This window comes from Pseudomyrmex gracilis, unplaced genomic scaffold, assembly GCF_002006095.1.
Source record: "Pseudomyrmex gracilis isolate BER0280 unplaced genomic scaffold, ASM200609v1 scaffold_305, whole genome shotgun sequence".
Taxonomy (NCBI): Eukaryota; Metazoa; Arthropoda; class Insecta; order Hymenoptera; family Formicidae; genus Pseudomyrmex; species Pseudomyrmex gracilis.
In genome coordinates this window covers 74,671-95,815 of record NW_018020889.1, presented here as the reverse complement: position 1 = coordinate 95,815, position 21,145 = coordinate 74,671, and the positions used below count along the sequence as shown (strand labels likewise).

Genomic DNA, 21,145 nt, shown 5'->3' with positions numbered 1-21,145 from the left:
GCTGTCACGACGCATTCATAAATCCGGTTGGATTCTTTGTGATAATTGCTGTATCTTGAGCCGTAATAAAGTGTTTATTAAGAAGCCGCGTTCTCTCATTTCCGCGGGGCGAGTGCGTGTTTCGCGACGTAGTTTTAGCGCGGCCGCGAACGCAACAATATATAGGCATATTTTCCGCACAACATCTTGCGAACGGCTCTGTACGACTACATATACATTTATTTATTAGATTAAAGACTTCAGAGCCCGAGATGATTCATTTATTGTAAAAAATTTCAATTCAAAATTTCAATAATCATATGTAAAAATTTACACTCCTAAAACTATACATATATATTCAAATATATTTATACCGCAAAACATCCAGCGTATCGGCTTTTACTACTTGTCAAAATTTCGCAGTTAGCTATAATTATTTTTGTCAAAAATAGAATTATGTTTTAGAAGTGTTTATGATAAATAATAATAGTGTATAGTTTTTACAAGCAAGTAAAAATATATATAATGAAATGTATAGAATTTCGTATATAACTTCAACATATTTAAATTCATGTAATTAAACCAATTATATCTTTATTTTTTTATTAATCAAGCATAGCAAAAAAACACAGTAAATATATACACAATATTCATAAAGAAAGCTGGAAGATATAGAGAATGGAATGACTATTAGACAAGTATAAGTTAACAATGTATAATGTGCCTAAAAGTACGTCCTATTAGAACCATAACAATAAAAATATATTGTAAAAAAGAACCAAGAACATCTTTAATTCTCTCCAAAAAAAACAAAAAAAAAAAAACTTGAAAACTGGATATTTTATTGCTGTCAGAGAGGTTTTCCTGTGACTAAAACACAACTATACAACTTGATAGTAGTTTACTAATAATTGAATTAAAACAAGAACAAGTTTTAGTTATATAAACAAAAACAATATTTACATAAAAAATATGAACAAAAAATAATATTTACACAAAAATTTTAATAAATTTCCTTGAATAGTTTATAAGAAATGATTTACATATTATTTGTCCGTTTACTGAGACAACATAATTCAGATACTAAGACATGCACTTTAGGTTGTCCGTTTACTGGAACATTTGCACATTTTTGTAGTATCATTATATACACAATAAATATGCCTAACGTAATTTAGAAATTTAATTGTTGTAGTTTTCTTTAGTTAGTAATTGTATTCATTTGTAATGAAACAAAAATTGTTTACTTTTATGATACTTTTACATTATTTACATTAAATCACCAGATACTTTGCCGCTATTCTTTAAGCGTCCAGATACTAGGACATTTATCTTATATTACGTTACAGTCGATCAAAGTTGTAACAAATTAATTGTTCAGTTATAAACTGTAATTTTAGTTTTCATAAGTTTTATAAAAATTAAAATAAAATAATAGGTAGAAGGAAACAAACAGCGTGAGATATAAACGTTACAAAAATAAACGCGGCAAAAATTGTAATTTTAGTCTTTAATCCGGTCAATTTTTTTCAAAACTGATTTGTAGTAATATTTCTTATCTCGTGCCTAGCATTAATATTATTCATTCTGACGGGATCGTAGCGAAGAAAACAGCAGCGTCATCAAAATGTCAAAAAACGCGCACAAATTTGTAACTAAAGATACACACAAATCAGGCAACACGCGAATCCTTAGAGTGAGTGAAAAAAAGTTAAGTTGAAAAGGCGTAATGTTACCTACCTACAACAGACGACGATGTTAACAAAGTACACTAACCTCCGTCAGTGATGTTCACAAAAATTTAACGATTGGCTAATTTCTGTTGTCAATATGAAACATTTCAAGGTGTTCGAAATTAAGTAGGTATACCTAACCTACTTTGAAAAGATAGAAAAGAGCAGAGAATGTAAGAAACGTAATGCAAAGGGAAATGCAGAGGTGAGATAAAATTCTGAGAAAGAGAGAAGGAAAATAGAAAGAAATAGATGCAGAGAGTGAGAAAGCTGGCAAGCACGGGCGAAAACCAAAAGAGAAATGCCGAGAGGGAGAGTACAGGATACGAGACACGAGGGGAGTAGTAGCAGCAGCGGTTCAGGAGCGAGAGTAGCGGGGAAGGGTCGCGGCTTCGAATCAGGGGTTGCTTTCAGAGGAGCACGCAGTGCTCTCTCGTCTCGCGAGTCGGAAATACGGTAGAGGAACGTGGTGTACTAATTCGCGAAAATAGAACACAGTCTTCTCTTGGTGCTCTAATCTTCGTAGTTCTTTTCCTTCGTTCCCGTCAAAAAGCGCAAAAATCGCAGAAAGCGTTAGTCGATAGTAGTTATCTTTTTTTCTCCTTTCATCTTCTTTCTCGCACTTAAAATCTGAACGAGACACTCGGGGATGAGACGACAGCTGATTAATACATTGGGATTTAAGACCAGGTGGAAGATCAAAGGCTAGCACTCGCAGAGAGGCTGACGACGTGAGATATTCTTCTATATTGTCACAAGATAATCTCTAATCGGAAAAGTTCTTGCGTTATATACGCTGATTAAAATCACACAAAAAATAAAAACAGTTAATATTTCCAAAAATATTACATATATCACGATTGATTCATCCTCCGGAAAAATTAGTGCAGTGAGATTTGATCCAAATATACAATGCTGATGTGTGTGTGTGTGTGTGTGTGTGTGTGTGTGTGTGTGTGTGTGTGTGTATGTGTGAAGCTCTCAGAGAATTCATCTGATAGTTGATTTGCAGTTATTTCTTGTTTGACAGAAAGAATCGTTAGCAAATCGCTTTTCTTCATTTCTAAATTTAAAAAGACGAATCGTGAAAGACAACTGATTAAGTAAGCCGATTAACATATGTCATTCGTAAGGCAAGCGAATAAAAATAATTTACAACAGAACTTTTGTGAAAACAATGAGAAATTAAATTTCTATTCCTTTTATAATTTATTTATTTTTATATAATTTGTTTTTATAGATTTGTATGCATAATTTAAAAATAACATCGCCAAAAAAATTGATTTGTTACATCAAGTGATTCAACAAGATTCCGTTTTATTTTCAATTTATGTGATAAGAAAAAATTATATTAAATATAATATTTAAATACAAATGTTTTTGAGTTAGTTTTAATAAACATATGTGGTTTAGTAGTATAGAAATAGTTAACGAAAGTGGAAAGATTAACGTTCTATAGAAGAAATATAATAAGATTCATAATGAGATTCTCGCGTTGAAAGTGGAGACAGTGACATCTCTTCTACAGTGAAGTAGCACACGTTTAGGATTTTCCTTGTGTTTGTCACGTATTGTTAATGCCAGAACGGCAAAATCTGAGGAAAGGCGTTCTCAAGCTTAGACCCACATCTTACCCAGCTAATTGCGATTACTTATTGTAAAAGTCGCATTTAATGTACCAAAAATTGTAATGAGTGTAGTAAAGAAAGACGATTTATTTAATATAATTCAAACAATAGAAAGTACAAAAAAATTTTCATATAACTAACTTTTTTTCATCAAAATGCTTTTCTTGGTATTCTTTTTAATGCCTGTAAGAGTTTTTATCTCAGATTTGACTAAGAAATAGAAATTTTCGACACTTTACACAATATTTGTGAATTTTTTACATAGAAAATATAGGACGCGATCATGCGGAGCTATAAACAAACGGCCGCTGCATACGGCAAGTCTGAAAAGCAATTTCGTCAAGGAGGCTTCCTTCCTTCGTTGATCTGGAACCGTGCGAGGTACCTTACGTTGCTATTTGTCGAGCTCGTAGGAGAGTTTGTCTTTCCAGGTCGCGGGTTGTGCTTTATTTAATTATTCCTTTCTGCGCGCGCGCGCACATACATTCGCTCAAATTGCGTTGTTGAGTTGGATCTTCCTTCTTGTGTAGCAACGAAGATTCCGATTAAACTTCGAGTTTGGTCAATTTGACCGGCGAATTATGTTCGAAAAAATCAGATAAGAAATATCTAAGAATGTGGTCAAATGCAAAAATCTATAAATTTAAACAAGCAACGCTAATTTTCATCCGAATAAAATGTTTCATCAAAAAAACGTGCATTCCGGTTGCAAACTTAATATACTTATTTGTTATCTTGCGCGCCGACTTTGTAAAATATTTGTCGATTCAATTTATAGTTCCGTGTAAAATCAGATCTAATTAAACGCGGTAGCCAACAAGAAAATATAATTTTTTCGCAATATTTTAAAAATTAGTTAGGGGGGAGTATACAGGGTCTTCCATATATGTGATGCAAACCTAGGATCCTATATGTTTTAAAGAATTGTTATTTCAGTTCAAAAAACTCACGTGAAAAATTTACGTGAATACATATATATATAAATGGATACATACGTGTATATACGCACATCATTTCCGCAAAACATCCTGCGATCGGCTCCTACTGACCGGACTTACATATTATTCATTAAGTTTGATACTAAAGAAGCCCAAGATAATTCTCTATTATTTAACATTTGTAAGAAATATAATTTAGTTTTTTTCGCGTTCCTTTATGTCTGTCGTGTCACTGCTTCGGAAACGCGCCAATAGAGTCACGCTTTTTGCTAGGTCGCGGACTAATTTTGATATAAATTTGCTTTTGTCGGAAAGAGATCAAAAAGGAAGACCCGTCTGTTCTTCTTGATATAGAGTTTAACTTTATCTAATTTTTATGTTGTCTTTGTTTGTAGGGAGCCAGATAGTATAAAAAAAAATTAATTCGAAATACAATTTAATTTTAAATAATCGAAGTGAACTGCAAAAAGCACGTGTGTATAAATTTTTGCCTGAAAATTTATATTTTTGCTTTAAATTGTCTAAATAAAGAATAATTATATATAAAATAATGTATAGAATAATTATATATATACTCAAACTATTACTCACTGCAGCAATACTGATAAAACAGTGTCGTACTAAAGCGTATTTAATGTCGTATCAAATCGAAGATCAACCAGTTAATTTCATTCGAAGCAATTAAACTTTTTGATTTTGATGTAATTAAATTTGTGTTCAATTAGCTATTGATTACCACAATTTTTTTCTCACGCACTTATAATGCAATTAATTTAATCTTGTTTCTGCTTCTTGGGGTCTCATAAATTTTTGTTCTTCTTGTCTTTTCGAGTCACAAAAACAACATAAACAATAAGTCCAGCAAACTTTCTTTTATAAAAGAACGTGAATAGAGTTACAAAGAGAGGACTAATTTTGCAACAAATTTACTCTCATGAGTAAATTTGTAATCTGCTGAGAGAGAGAAAGAGAGAGAGAGGAGCAATAGAATCTGTAAAATTTTATCAACAGCCGAAGTTGGTTCTTTCTATTCGCGATGGCGAAAACAAGGAACGATTTCCGTGTCATGAACTTTCACCAAACGAAACAGTTCGGCCCGGAGCTGATGAAGTCGAGGACTCAATGGAAACTTCAGCGCACGGAACGTGCGGATGGTTACGTTCAGACGCAATCGGCAAGTTTTCCTCAGTGCTGGTGTCGATTGTATCCAGAGAGTATAAAACGAAATTCTGCTTTGATCAGACTCAATTCTAATGCTTGTCCGAATTAACGCTCGCTCGAGTGCAAAAAGCTGTAGTTGCAAGCTATACTTAAAGTGCCCAAAGCCTTTTGTTTCAATTATAATTATACAAACAATAGTTGAAACTTATTGGATTTTGTTACCTAGATGTAATTTGTTGAAAAATAGTTTATTTATTTATTTTCTTTTGTTGTAAAGTAATCTAAACTGTAAGAAGACTGATCAGTTTGATTATAGTAAACAATATAATTTGATAAATGACTTTTATTATATTCAATATTAATTTAGTGATTAATAGAAACTTTGTGAAAAGAGAAAAAAAGGCAAAATTGATTCAATTAAAACATTTGAGTTTTAATTTAAAGATATTAGTTAGATATATCGATAGAAATAAATAAAATCAGCAGTCATGATATTCTGACTGTAACTGACGCAATATTATAACGTTGATATGTTAGACCAAAAAAATAGGATAGGTTCAAACAATTTCGCCGATCGTAGTTTCTTGATGCATGTTTCCTTTACCATCGTTAATCCGAATATGAGTTCGTACACTTGACGTCACGTACGCCACAAAAGCTCCTCGGAGAAACGCTGAATATATCAACAATGGCTCAGTGAGTACGGACGCTAGCTGTGTACTATGACTAGCAAAATTATGCAAAAGCGTCCGTGTATTGAGCTTGACGTCAGTTTGATGTTCAATCTCACTTTATGCACATGTCGCTCACGTACTATTAAGCTGTAACTTTAAAATATTTATATTATTTCTCTCTCAGTAATAAAAACCGTCACTTTAATCGATGTAAATCGTAAAAGGTTGCAAAAACGAATTTATTTTACTTAAAACTATTTTTTACATTTATCTTGCTTATTTTGCGGGAAATGCAAACATTTACCTTAGTTCATTTTTTATTCTTTTAATTCTCATGTGACGTTAAATTTCCTAAAACATCTCGTAGAAGTTAAGAAAAGATGTTAAATTTTTTTCTGTTCTTGAGCAAGTACACCGCTTTTGTATATCTGTGTTAGAAAATTAAACTTCTCAGGGCTTCTCTGTCGTGCAGGAGAATCACGGCGCGAACACGAGGAGCTTTATAAGGCAAGCATAAAGTGCGATAATATACGATGCTCTTTTCCCAGAGGATACCTCTCAAGACCTAGCCCCCCCCCCCACCTTGTCCGAATCGATTCAAAATTATTGCAAAATTACGAGCTATTTATGAGCTTTTGAACCCACCAAAGTAAAATTTTTGAGCTCGTTTACGGGAGCAGGAATTCCAAGGTTTCGGTGGGAGACTGAGTCCCTTTGGACTGCGCCCCCCGCCACTTAAAACTGCAGATATCGAATTGTTTTTTGCGCCAGAATTATGAGCTATTTATGAGCTCTTAAATAACCCTACTTTAGATTTTTGAGCTGCAACCCCTGGCGCGCAAAACTGCCCCAAAGTATTTTTGCAAGAGACAAACTACTCTTTCCTATACACAAAAGAAATACTTGCTACGCAAATATAACACGAACACCTACAAATAAAAAAATACACACATTCCGACTTTTACAGACCGTCCCCAGAAAAAGAATTCCACTTCTTAAAACAATTTACAAGAGAAAAGTACTCTAAAAATAAAACAACCAGCGTAGTTCATAAGGAAATCACGTTTCCTCATTTATGAGCTCACAAAATACACATGATGTTTGATTTGCTCTAAGATTTATTACGTTATTTGATTTTTAAAAATAAGTGGTCTATATCTCCTTGAGAACAATAGTTTTTTATATTTCAAATTTAACATACATAATTGTTACATGCCTGTACATATAAATAAATAAAACTAAAAATAAATAATTAACTAACTACATTAATAAAATAATTTGTTCTCTGTACGATTTTATTGCTAAACAGCAATTACATCTTGTAGATTATATTGTCAAAGCTCAATTTCTTAACACGTATTACTACTCTATTTTTACGACGAGTCAGGGTTTTAAATATTATGTATTATTAATAATACATTACCTATTACTATTCTTACTATTGTAAATATATTTACAAGATTATTATATATATTTTTACAAACACAATTATTATAACTATATTCTAAAAATATTTAACCAACGCTATATAACTGTGTTTTTTTATTGTAAAATAGTACTAAAACTTTATCAAACTATTGCCACTTGTGCAAATACTAATTCTTTTTTCTAACATATTAAAACAAAATTTCACGTATTATAAATTTGAGGTAAAAAGTGCACTTTTATCACAAACTAAAGCTCAAAAATACAAACCTGCGTATTTTGCGAGCTCATAAATGAGGAAACGTAATTTTGCAATAAATTACGCAACTTGTTTTATTTTTTGAGTACTTTTCTTTTGTAAAATGGGATAAAAAGTGCAATTCCTACTCCGGGAATTGAGCTCGAAAATCGCGAACTGCATAGTTTACGAGCTCATAAATCAGGGAACGTCATTTCCCAATGACCTACGCTGGTTGTTTTATTTTTAGAGTACTTCTCTCTTGTAAAATGGGGTGAAAAGTGCAATTCCTACTTCGGGGGTTGATTTCAAAAATCGCAAACTACATATTTTGTGATTTCCCATATAAGGGAACAACTTCCAGTAAAGAACTAAGCTCCCTCCCCTCCCCCCTCGAAACCTTGGAATTCCTGCTCCGGTAAACGAGTTCAAAAATTTTACTTTGGTGGGTTCAAAAGCTCATAAATAGCTCGTAATTCTGCAATAATTTTGAATCGATTCAGACAAGGTGGGGGGGCTAGGTCCTGAGGGCTCCAGAGGATGTCCTTTCAACCAGAGATACGGAGACTACAGATAAAAAAAATATTGATGGCTTTGCTTCGATTTTGTGGCACTAATGGCTATTTAACACTGAAAGTTAAAGAGCTCTGGCAAATTAGATCTTGAGAAGCAAAATCTTATTTTGGCGTTAACCTTAAGCAAACTCAATTGTTTGATTATTTATCTTCAAATAAGAAGAAGAGCACGACCAAAGAAATTGCGCAAAAAAAGAACAAACACTCGGACATGTAATTATATACTGTTCGATATCACGTTATTTATTTATTTTCGCGCAGTCCCACGTTTATTAGAGTAAAGAAGTTATCAATACATCTGTTACCGATTTACTCAGGTGCGAAAAATAATGCTTTGTAAATATAAAATCTTTTAAGAGTGTCAAGGCAAAATAAAGATAAATTAAAGAATAAAAAAATTTAATCGCGATAGATTGCAGCCTACATATGTCGATAAACGGATCGTTCAAAGACTATTATAATTTGATGCTTCCGTTTTACATAATATGTTTTTAATCATCGTGCTGTCTCGCGCATCGTATAATTATACTTGCACACGAGATTGAAATAAAAACGTACTTTCCAGCAGAAACTCTTTAAAATGCGCCGTTTATGTAGGTACATCCTCACAACAAAATGAGTTGCGCTTGACAGCAATTAGTAGCTATTGCTCGCAACACAATGCTTAGTTTTTTGCTTGTTTGCGCCATAAATTATCTAAGAAACAGATCTTTGTAAAACCGCTTCATTTTGTTCACATAAAAAGCAAGCAAAATTTATAGCGTTGCGTAGTTTTTGTAAAATATTATAGGTAATGATTTGCTCTTTACAAAGCATTTATTTTGTAAACGTAAATTCTTGCTGAAAAATTGTTAGAGTATAAATTTTTCACAAAACAAGTTTCAAGTTTGCTGAGGAATAATACCGAGGCGAGAAAATTACACTTGTGGACAGCAAATATTAAAATGTAAATGCGACAATTATGAGCAGTTCGGTGCCATAACTACTCGCTATTTGACGGTAGAGTATTTCCTGGTAAGGCATGCTTGTAGCTTTTGAATATTGCAACATCGTCATATAATTTGCAGCACTTTGTGCGCTGCGCTAAAGACGTGCTATTTGCAATTTTTGATAAATTATCTGAGACCACATCTATACATATTTTTCATGATTATAATTACGTACATATTGCAGTTATTTAGATTAGAAAAAAAGAAAGGTTTATATTCGACTCGCGCAAAATTAAAGAAAGATGCAATCGTGGAAACACAAAGAAAAGATTCTCGCATTTGTTTGCTCAAATCCCTCAAACATACTATCGCGCGAGTACAACGACAAACCCGTAATATTACGTATTCGATACCCTTCAATACGTCTTCTCGCGCCGGTAACGGGGTAGTTTTGCACATCCGTTGGCGCAGTTTCGCCTCACTGCATTACGTCGTGCCATAATCCAGACTGCATTAAACGACGCACCGAGAAACTGCGGACTGATACACAAAGGCCACGGATTCGTTTTCCCGATACGCTCAATCGCACCGATCAACACCGGCTTTAAAGGATTCGTTCGTGAGATTCGATATGTAAAACTTTTATCAGAATAAATTTTATCTTTTTTGTTGTTTTTTTTTAACTGTTACAATAAATGTGTGAGTAATAAATCTCTATCGTAAGATCTCTCTAAGCCAGAAAAAATATTTTGAATCAGACCTGAAGATTTGATACAACAAGAAATATTTTGTTGTCTAAATTGCGCTCTCGTGAATTTCAATAACGATGAATATTTATGTTCCCTTGTGCTTACATTACTCGCACAAAAGGAAATATCTTGTCCGCGCGAACATCCTTGATTTACTTCACAATATTTATTCACGTTTTTGTATATGTATCCTCTTTTTAACGCAAAGCGACGCAATCAGAAAGCAGGTTGCGTTCTCTCTGCTGTCGTTGTTTGTGTCATTGCTTTGAGATTCATGGTACATACGTAAAACCGTTAGCTTTATTTCGATATTTTTCATCAATGTTATGAGATGTAAGACGAAGTTCTCTTTAATTACTCTTGCAAAAATAATACTCCAGTCAAATTTAACTTAAATCACAAACAACGCCCGTTTTTTTTCGATAAAAATGAACTACACACAGAGTTTTTCCTGTTATGCTATTTGATACGGCTATTTTGTGAAATCAAATCTTAAAAAGTAAATCTCAAAAATCTCATTCCACTAATTTAAAGATCAATTCTAGATTTTGCTTATTGATATTTTATCGCAACGTTCTATTTGTGTTACGCACTTGAAATGTATCACCAAAAAAACAAAGTACGAGTATGTAAGTACAAGTTTGAAGAGATCCACATATTTTGTGCAACATATGATGGTGTTCAATTGTTTTAATGCGATCAAATAATTGTATTATACCTTTGTTCCACGCTGTGTTGTTAAAAATGTTACGAGCTACTTTGTCGTTTATCTTCTCGACTGTTCTTGACAAGACGACACAAACGTGGGAAATATACACCGGTCGTCGAATTCTCATTAACTGTGTGAAGTTTCTTTTTAACTCTAAATGAAAGAGAACGAAGAACGAACTTCGGTGTTAAATGACATCTTAAACTCACAAGAGTTAAAGAACCTTTAAAGAAACTTTTTCAAAGATGGTTTTTATGTACGAGATATCACAACCTGAGTTGATAGATGCAAAAATATATACAAAAATCATATCATTTTTTTTAATTTAAAGCACAACTTTGCAGTAGTTTCTGTTTTGCATACAAGGAACGGACTTCCGCACGAGAAAAACAAATTTTAAAGACAATTAATCAGCAGAATTACAGTTTTAATTACAGAACATTAACAAAATACAAAGAAGAGAAAATAAAGTACTGATAATTATTTATATTGAAATTGTTACTTGTTAACAATATTATTTCCCTCAACTTCGAAAATATAGTTTTAAATAATATAAGGTAAACGATATATATAGGATAATTCGATATATGAGCCGCATCTATCCAAAACCTAATTTATCGAATAGTAATTACATTGTCAAAAAAAGTAATAAAATAAAAAATAAAATAAAATATATCAATAAAAACTATATTATCTTGTACTATAAACAAAATTACAAATTTACGTCTTTATTTTTTATACAGTAGTACCTCAAAAATTTTCCGCCCCTCGATTCCGCGAGAGGAAAAATTTCGAGGAAGTATGTGTTCCGAAAATTGCTAGCTGTTATCTCTGATTGGCTCGACCACGAGCTCGACCGCCGCAAAGTCATCCTCACCAATTTAGGCAAAACATTGCTCGGTGAAACACTGCTAGGAATTGATGGAGATGACTTCCGGAAAAATATTGAGACAAAAATGCGGAAAATTTTCGAGGCACACACACACTACTGTACTTTGAAATAAATCTTAAAAACCCATTTATATTTTTACCATATATTTTATGAGAATAGGTTACATGTATGGCTATGTATAAATGAGATATACGAATACAAATATCCTAAACTGCAACACTTTTTGTCTTTCAAGAACATTTCCTAGTATTTATGTAAAACACATTAAAACATTATGCATTTAACATTATATATTATTATTAAATAATGAGCAAGAGTGACAGCAATGCGGGAAGAGAATGCTGAGGTTCACTATTGAATAAACATGCCTAATTTGAGGAAGTTCTGTTTCCAGTACGTACTGAGACGGTAGGATAGTTTTGAACTAAATATAACTACTTGCTACGTGACTATTTTGCTGTCGTCTTACGTTGGTAAGTGTAAATAAGTTTTTATTGTTTCACAAACTTTTTAATGCAAGCTTTTCTGACTGATCATCTTACTAAAGATAAGAGATATTCCGTACTTTATTATTGCTATTTATTATGTATTTCTTCTAGAATTATTCCATAGTGATTTATACATTTGAGTACTAGTTTGGCCTGAAAAGTTTAGATTGTGAATGTACAGTCGGCGTCAATGAATCGTTTCATGGACGCGGGGAGCTAGGGGTAAGAGGGACGGTATTCCTAGCAGTAAATACTGTAATTGGTCAATTCATCGAAATCTGCTACAGTTAGTTAGTGCGGCGCCCGTTGGCAGTACTTACTCCTAGGGAATACCGTCTCTCTTACCTCTAGCTCCCAGGGCTACGAAACGATTCATTGACGCCGACTGTACCTCGCGAAGCAACAAAAAATTGGGAGGCAGTGTTCGCGTGCGACTTTTGTGCAAAGAACAAAAAATTAAGAAATAAAATTATTTACCTTATTATATTTGATTAATATACATTATAGATCACACCTCATCGATTTTGTTGCGCTTTAGTTATGTTATAGAGCAGATCATACTGAGTAATCATCTAAAACAATTTCGAGGGACGATCTTAGTTTAGGAGATATGACAATTTGAAGTTTCAGAATTTTAATGCTGTACTTTAGATATAATATTATAAGCTGATATTACAAACAGTGAAGTTTGTGTATGTCACCGATGTGTTGAGAAATGTAAACAAAGCTACAAGGTAATTCAAATTGAATTATCTACAAGGTAATTCATAATTAGTCAAGAATCCGTTTCACTATTTTTTTCGCAGTTCGTTAATAGCTTTCAACATGCGACTACGAATTTCTAAGTCTTGTTGAGAACAGAGAGAAATTAACAGATTTTCTTGTTGACCGTAAAGTTATTCATGGACATATTAAATGTCCACGGTGTGGAGCAAATGTAAATTTAAATCGCAAACTTATGTTTTCTATGCATTTACCGAACGTATATAAGCGTTTTTTGTTATTATGGCAAAACATTATCCGCTTTCAATATAAGAAAAAAATAAAAGGTAATTATGCAGTTTAGCTCCTTTTCTCAATTTTGGCTTTTTTAATCCGGTTTTTGTTAAAACCGCTTTATTTCATCACTAAAGTGAAAAATCAATGGAGAGAGTTCGAAAAAAGTTGTTTATAAAAAAGTTATACCTAAAAAAAATTTTACAAATAAATCTTACGTTTTTAAACATCGTGTACGTTTCTCAAGTAAGTACGTTATTTGTACACACCATCGTATACGTATAAGCAGGAAGGGCTTCGCCTCTCCCCCTGCATCCCCCGTAAAATCCTAACAATCGAATTTCTAATGTTATTGTAATATAGTAACGTACATTATACATCGTGACATTAATGATTTCGTAGTAACACAGATTTGGTTAGATTAGGTTAGGTTAAATTAGACTTTTTTTGGGGGGAATGCAAGAAGACAAAGTCTCCCCCCTGCCTACACGTGTACAATAGTATGTGATACAAATAAAATATTTACTTGTGAAATGTACACGATGTCCAAAAAATTATTGCCGCGGAACACGTATAAGTAAAATTCAATGCAAAAGTAGCAACAGTTGTTGGCGGATACCTCGGAAACTAAGCTTAAACGGCTGTTATATGAAGGGAAAAGTTGTTCAAAATCTTGGTTTATAACATATCAAAAATCATCGAGATCGGGAGACCCCGTGAATATAATTATAAAAAATTTTCGAATTTTATGTTTTTTCTAAAAAAGAAGGGAAGCATTATTTTTTTCAAGCTTCCCCGATTGATTCTTCATTGTAATGATGAAATAAAGCATTAAAAAAAAACAAACCGGATTAAAATAGCCAAAATTGAGAAAAGGAGCTAAACTGGATAATTATCAAATAAAATATCTGTATATAAGTCATTCCTTGTTTTTTTTATTTCGTTATTGCATAGAATCCAATTAAATGTCGCTTTATATCGAAAGTGTCTACATGGTTTCTCGAAGGGAGAGCAAGGAAAGGAACAAAGCCACTCCCCCTGCGAGAGAGCAAAGCCCCCTCTACCTACACACTTACAATACGAACAAAAAAAAACATTTAAAAAAATATAAAAATTGTAATAATGTTCAGAAACTGCCATATCTCCAAAACCAAGGCTGTTCCTCACGAAATTGTTTTAGATAATTAGTCATTATGACTTGCTCTATAACATATCTAAGGCGTACCGAAATCGGTGACCTAAAATGCATATTTTTTACAGTAAAAATATTATGAAATTAATAGGTTTACGTTTTATAACGTGTTCATTATGTTCTTCCATATTTATTACAAACTAGTGCATAAAACAGACTTGCCCAAATTAAGCACAGGTGTTTCAAAATAGAGAAGATTGCATAGTTTTAGTATTTTTTTGATAATTTAAAAAATACGTAAAATAAAAATTTTATATTAGCAATAATTATAAAACTAAAATTTATTACTAAACATAAGCTATTATTCTATGTACAATGATTTTTAGATTCAAAAGTATGTAAACAAATAAGATATAAGTTCAAAAAATCTTCCTAAATTAGGCATCTTTAATAGTGTAGTACTGCGTATGCGCAAACGCAAGCGCTGTATATTATACAGCATATATCCTAAACTGGTAGAATATATAAGACAGCTAGCTAAATAATAAATAAAAAAGTTATGTGCTTGTATAATTTGCTATACTCTATCTTTTTACTATTCTTTTACACTTACATTTCACAAACTATTATATATCAAGATATGTATGTTATCTGTTTTGTAAGACGGCCATGCTCTGTTCCATTTCTTTGTGTTGACGAATATGATGACATGTCAATTCGGTTTTTAATTTTACAGTTAAGAAACTCCGATGCATAGACATCATACCTTTTTTGTTTGTATGTCTATGTTGTCGATCGTTTTGGCTCGCTGTACTTGCGCATTAAACAGTCGCTGTGATAACTAGTCAAGTTAGTTGCTGAAGATAATCATCAATTAAAAAAAAGTTTGATCGAAATGTCCTAAATACACGGTGTAAAAAAATTATTTGATAATCCACCGCCAACCGTGGACCATTGGCTCTTTGGGTCATTTCTATTTAATTCAAACTATTATTGTTTTTTTATACACTTTTTATAAATCTTGTAGTAAATTATTTTACGTATTTGTAAGATATGACTCGCTATTTATCACTCTGACGAATCGGCTAAACTAACGATGATTTTATTAATAGTAAAAATAAAAAGAAATCACAACACAATACTAACGTAAAATAGCACGTAACAAAGTGATCGCACGCAAATTATCTTCATTCCTTTTATTTTTTTCTGATATATATGGCATAAAACTCAGCGCGATTCAAAACCCGGAATTACCTTAATATAGTTTTCTTTTAATAAATCAATATATAAATTAATTTTGTTGTTTTTAAAGAAAATATTTAAAATAGTTATGAAAAAACTTATAAAGATTTTAGTAAAAAGGTATATTTTGCACACGTAAAGACTGCATAATAATAGATATTAAAAGAAAACTACATTGTTATATATTATCGGTCGCTAAATATAAGTAAAAAGACGTAAGAATAGTATCTCCAGCGTTTACGGAAATAGTTTTCGAATAGAAGTGTTAATCGCATCGTCGATTTGGAAAGCTATTCTCGGATGTTCAAGAGCATAATGTCTAATTTTGTGACTCTGTAAATTTCCGATTGTGAAGATATCGAAAGCTACTGTCTTATCAACGCAAGAAAGCGCTGACGCATCAGCCGTTAATCACGAAAAGTTCAAGACAAGAGTATAATCCGTCACAGAAAACATAACGCGACTTTTTTCACCTCTTGCTCTAGGTGTGGTCGTTTTCATATAAGAATAAAGAGAAAGATATTTCTTCAACTTGAAGTAAGTTATTTGATTGAGTTGCTATCTTCACTTCCAAAACCAGTATAGAGTGGAACCTCGTTTATCCAAATCTCTTTTATCCGAAAGACTTGAGGTCCCAACCTCTATTATACGAACTATAGATTGAGTCTCGGTTATCCGAACTATATTGTTCCCCGATCGGTTTAGATAAACAAGATTCCACTGTAATTAAAAATGTGATTTATGTTAAACAAAATTTAATTACCAGCAACGAAAAAATTCCGCTGTTATAAAAAATCGAGAAATCGATCATCGAACAAACACGTAGAAAATTAGCTGGCAGGAGTAGAGATGGCCGATTGTGAAAATATAATCGATTTCGAAACAATTCGATTTTTCAAATAATCAATTGTGTTAGATCGATTATTTGGAAAATAATCGGAAAATAATCGATTATTTGTTTTTTTCTTAAATCAAATAAAGACAAAAAAGAAATTATTTTAAACATCTTATTTAGTAGAAAATACCGAAATATTTAAAAGAAAAGTCGCATTGCGTTACGTTCTTTCGTACCTAAAACATAAATTAAAATAATTATTAGGTAATGCAAGTCACAAAGTGAATGAAAAAAATATAATTATTATTAGATATAATTATACATATATCACCTGAACCATTATAGCGTGTATACTCATGCGTGTATACTCATTAGTCTTATTTCAAATATGTTCATTATCTCAACAAAGATGGAAAGTATATGCGTGGTGGGAAATTGTGGATTCTTATGGTGCGTTTTATTTTGATAAATAAAAATACAAATGGAGAAACACATAGAGTGTCAATAAATAAAAAGAAAACAAAGTATATTTAAACATAAAGACATTAAAAATATTAATGTTGTAAAGATATTAAGAGTCGACAAGAATCAAACTGCACTTTTGCTAAAAGTGCATTAAAAAAACTGCTTTCATGTAGTTTAATTTTTTAGAACTTAAGGACCAAATTGCAAAATCTCCGACTTTTTACTATAAAGTTGCGTATTTATATAAAGAATACATTAAAAAAAATCAAGACAAAACATCACTAAATCAGAAGAAAGCAGCGGACGAGATAAACAACAAACTGGAAATAGAAGTTTTTTGTTCGATTACCGATTATTTGCAACCCAAAAACAATCATACAATCGATTAATCGAATTTGTAACAATCGCAAAAAAAACAATCGATTATGAACAAAAACAATTCGATTGTCGATTAATCAAGTCACAATTGGCCATCTCTAGGCAGGAGTTTAAAAAAGAAAAAAAAGCGAGCGAGAAAGAAACATACAATAGCAGAAGGTAACTGGAAGAACAAAGTTAAACCGGCAATACGCGCCTGTCGCTATTTAAACGTAAGATTAGCATGTAATATCTAAAATACAAATAAATAAATATAATCTATAAAAATAAATGCAATGACTAGAGAGAGATATCATAATAACACACGTTTTACTATAAATTACGTAAGTTTCATACATAGACTTGGAGAATTATTTAGAAAAATTATAAATATCTTGTTTTATATTAAAACTTATTCTTTCCTACTTTCGTTTTCTTTCTAAATCAATCAAAATAAAAAACGCATTATTCTTGTGTAGTAATTAACAGAAGAAATACTCGCTCTTAATTTTAGAATTAATTTTATTTAATTAGCGTTTTCACACACCAATCTCATTTTTTAATTGACTGTTAAATCTTAGATCTGTGGCGACTTCAGAAAACGTAAGAACTTTTTTTTATCACCGACACACGATTCATCGCAAGTGTGTCGACGTAATCTTGACTAAAATATGTAAATGTTCAAAGTAAGAAATGCACATCGATATATTGTAGTTGTTTAAGTAAACAGCATGCATTTTTCATTTAACTTCGAGCTGAAAATATTCGTGCATCTTTGAACCACTAAATAAAGTTACTGTATTGCAGAATATCTCGCGACCTCAAGGTATCATTGTTTTTATCGTTTCTATTCAGGCGCGACAAAAGATTTATCTTTAAAATTAAAGACGCATGAAACGATGGAATACGTCTCGAGAACGTTTTTCACGCGCCATACTATTTCTATTGCGTATATAAATCTGGCGTTTCTCTTACTTTCCGCATAAGTTATAATGCGAAACCAACAATGCTTGTGTGCATTGAGACCGCGACGCGGCGTGTACAACAATCGAACAACGGTTTGCGTGTTTTGTTCACGGACCCGGTATAAACATTTACTTATACCATTTATCACACAGAAATGAAGCTTTCTGCAACAGCAAAACTTATTTCAGACATACAAATCTACCCAAGAATATTTCCAATTAAGAGGACGGTGAATCTTCTGTTTTCATTTTGTAATTCAATTTTTTTGAAAAAACTGAGAAATATTAATCCAGTCATAAGAGCCGTTCGCATGATGTTTTGCGGAAAATATGCGTGTATATATATATATAAATCTTTAGTATATTTTCTTCTTTTCTGGAGTTTTTTTATTCCAAAAAATTTTTATTAAAAGTTTTTTCAAAAATTAATAAAGAATGAGTCATTCAGATTCTGAAGTTCTTAAGATTGAGAAATATAAATCCGTTTATATATATATACAGGGTGTCCCAGAAGTGCCATACAATCTCTCGTAGGCAGGTAGAAGGAGTAAAACTAAGTCGAAAAGTCCTGAACCATTTTTTATAATCGTAATTCTATTATTTATAATAAAGGAGTAATTATTGAGTAAATCAGGCCAATCAGCGCCGACCTTTAGCCAGGCGCACGTCAGTGAGCCGCGCGCCTGGTGTGTGTGAGCGCTCNCTGACGTGNNCCTGGCTAAAGGTCTGCGCTGATTGGCCTGATTTACTCAATAATTACTCCTTTATTATAAATAATAGAAAAAAATGGTTCAGGACTTTTCGACTCAGTTTTACTCCTTCTACCTGCCTACGAGAGATTGTACGGCAATTCTGTGACACCCTGTATATATATATATATATATATATGCACACATATTTTCCGCAAAACATCCTGCGAACGGCTCTTATGACCGGATTAATATTTCTCAGTTTTTTCAAAAAATTTGAATTACAAAATGAAAACAGAAGATTCACCATCCTCTTAATTGTAAATACTCTTGGGTAAATTTGCATATCTGAAATAATTTTTGCTATTTATCCGTGTATATATATATACACGCATATTTTCCACAAAACATCCTGCGAATTGCTCTTATGACCGGATTTATATTTCTCAATTTTAAGAACTTCAGAGCCCGAATGGCTCATTCTTTATTAATTTTTGAAAAAACTTTTAATAAAAATTTTTCGGAATAAAAAAACTCCAGAAAAGAAAATATACTAAAGATTTGCATGAAGCATAAGAATTCAAGAAAAACAAAAAAAAAAGTTTATAAACTGTTATTACATAGACTACATTTTCACTTTATATGCAAAATTGGCCGTACAAATCTAAAAAACAAAATACCTTTAACAAAAACTAGAAACATTGACGAATATTTTGAGTGCTTCTTGAGTGCTAACAATAAGATTAGTACAATTTTAACAGAAGCGCCGGACAGATACGTATATTTATTCTTTTTTCTATTATGTCATCTATCTTTATTTTGATCCGACTCAGCCCCGAGAGAAGGCGCCACTTGCTGGACAGCTTAGCGACTGAGTGACATCTGAGTTCTTTTGTCGCGCGTCGTTCAGCATCCTTGTAAATTACGAAATTGCTGGAAAGAGCTATCGAGTAAGGAAAAATCAATAATCAATTTTTTCGTATAAACTATTTTTCGAAGAAAAAAAATCGAAATAATTCCGAAGAAATCGAAATAAGTTTTAAATTAATATAAGGTGTCCAATAAGTGGTATAACATCTCTCGTAGGCAGATAGAAGAAATAAAAGTCAAAAAGTCCTATATCCTTTTGCGAAATTCGCAATAGTTACCGAGATTTTAATTAACAAAAATCCGCGAATAAGAATGAATCGGGCTATCTTACGCGTATAAGAAAAAATATATTTAAAAAATAAGAAGCATTTATTCAAATTTACAGGACGTCTTTTATTTTAGATCAATAGCGTTTGTAATTTTCAATGAAAGCAGAATCATCTTCAATAAGAGAAATGTGTGTACCCAAATAAAACCTACAGTACTGGACAAAATAAATCATACACCTTTTAACAAATTGAATTTGTTAGTGGTACTATTATTTTACTAAGTAAATAGAATATTAAATACAGAAAAATCAAAGCATTTCGAAGTACTTCAAAAAAACAAATTATGAAATAATGAAAATTTTGCTCAATTTGTTTGAAAACAACTTATTACTCATTATTGGTGCAATTTTTCCTGGACAAAATAAATCATACATTTAAGTAGATAACGTAGAAAACTGCCAATATTAACATTTCATCGTTCTGCTGCTATTCGTCGTGCTAATGTTTGTTTACATTGTATCTACGACTAGAATTTACGTGTTCGGTGAATCAGTGGTAACTGTGACGAGCAAGAACAATGTCACGAAAGCAAATTTCTCTTGATATTCAAAATTTAGTCATTCGCGATCGACAGAATGGTGATTCTTTCAGAAGAATCGCTAATACATACTCGATTTCTGTTGGAGCAGTGCAGCACATTTGGAAAAAGTACGAAACACATGAAATTGTGACAAATTATTCCGGAAAAGGTCGAAAGCGCGCTACAACTTTTTGTGATGACAACAGAATCGTTTGAATAATAAAACAAAATCCGAAGTTATCATCGCGAAACATCGTGGAATCGATGAACCTGACTGTCAGCAGTCGCACTGTGCGTCGTAGACTTAAAGAAGCCGGACTAAAAAACGTGTTCGCATCAAAGCGTTCTTTCATCAATAAAAGAAATAAAAAAAAGCGATTCGAGTTTGCCAAGAAGTACGCAAATATGTCTCTAGACTTTTGGAAAAAGATATTGTGGTCTGATGAGAGCAAATTTGAGATATTCGGACAAAAACGGCGGCATAGAGTGTGGCGAAAACCTAACGAGGCTTTGAAAGAAATAAATATTCAAAAGACTGTAAAACATGGAGGCGGTAATATTATGATATGGGGATGCTTTGCCTGGTCTGGTATCGGTAATTTGACTCGAATTAAAAGCATTATGACG

At 32.2% G+C, this 21,145-nt stretch overlaps 2 protein-coding genes across 6 annotated transcripts in view; one reads left to right on the top strand and one right to left on the bottom strand.

Annotated features, from left to right (window-relative positions):
* Window positions 1–2,157: 2,157 nt before the first annotated feature.
* LOC109859938 overlaps window positions 2,158–21,145 on the top strand; it is a 63,161-nt gene continuing 44,173 nt past the window's right edge. For all 5 annotated transcript variants that reach the window (XM_020438680.1, XM_020438684.1, XM_020438688.1 and 2 more), the window contains exon 1: window positions 2,158–2,443. The gene's annotated coding sequence lies outside the window, so the exon portion shown is untranslated. The remainder of the gene's footprint in view (window positions 2,444–21,145) is intronic.
* LOC109859939 (midasin-like) overlaps window positions 16,500–21,145 on the bottom strand; it is a 78,852-nt gene continuing 74,206 nt past the window's right edge. The window contains exon 12 of the mRNA XM_020438689.1: window positions 16,500–16,559. Within this exon, the coding sequence (XP_020294278.1) occupies window positions 16,500–16,559 (60 nt within the window). The remainder of the gene's footprint in view (window positions 16,560–21,145) is intronic.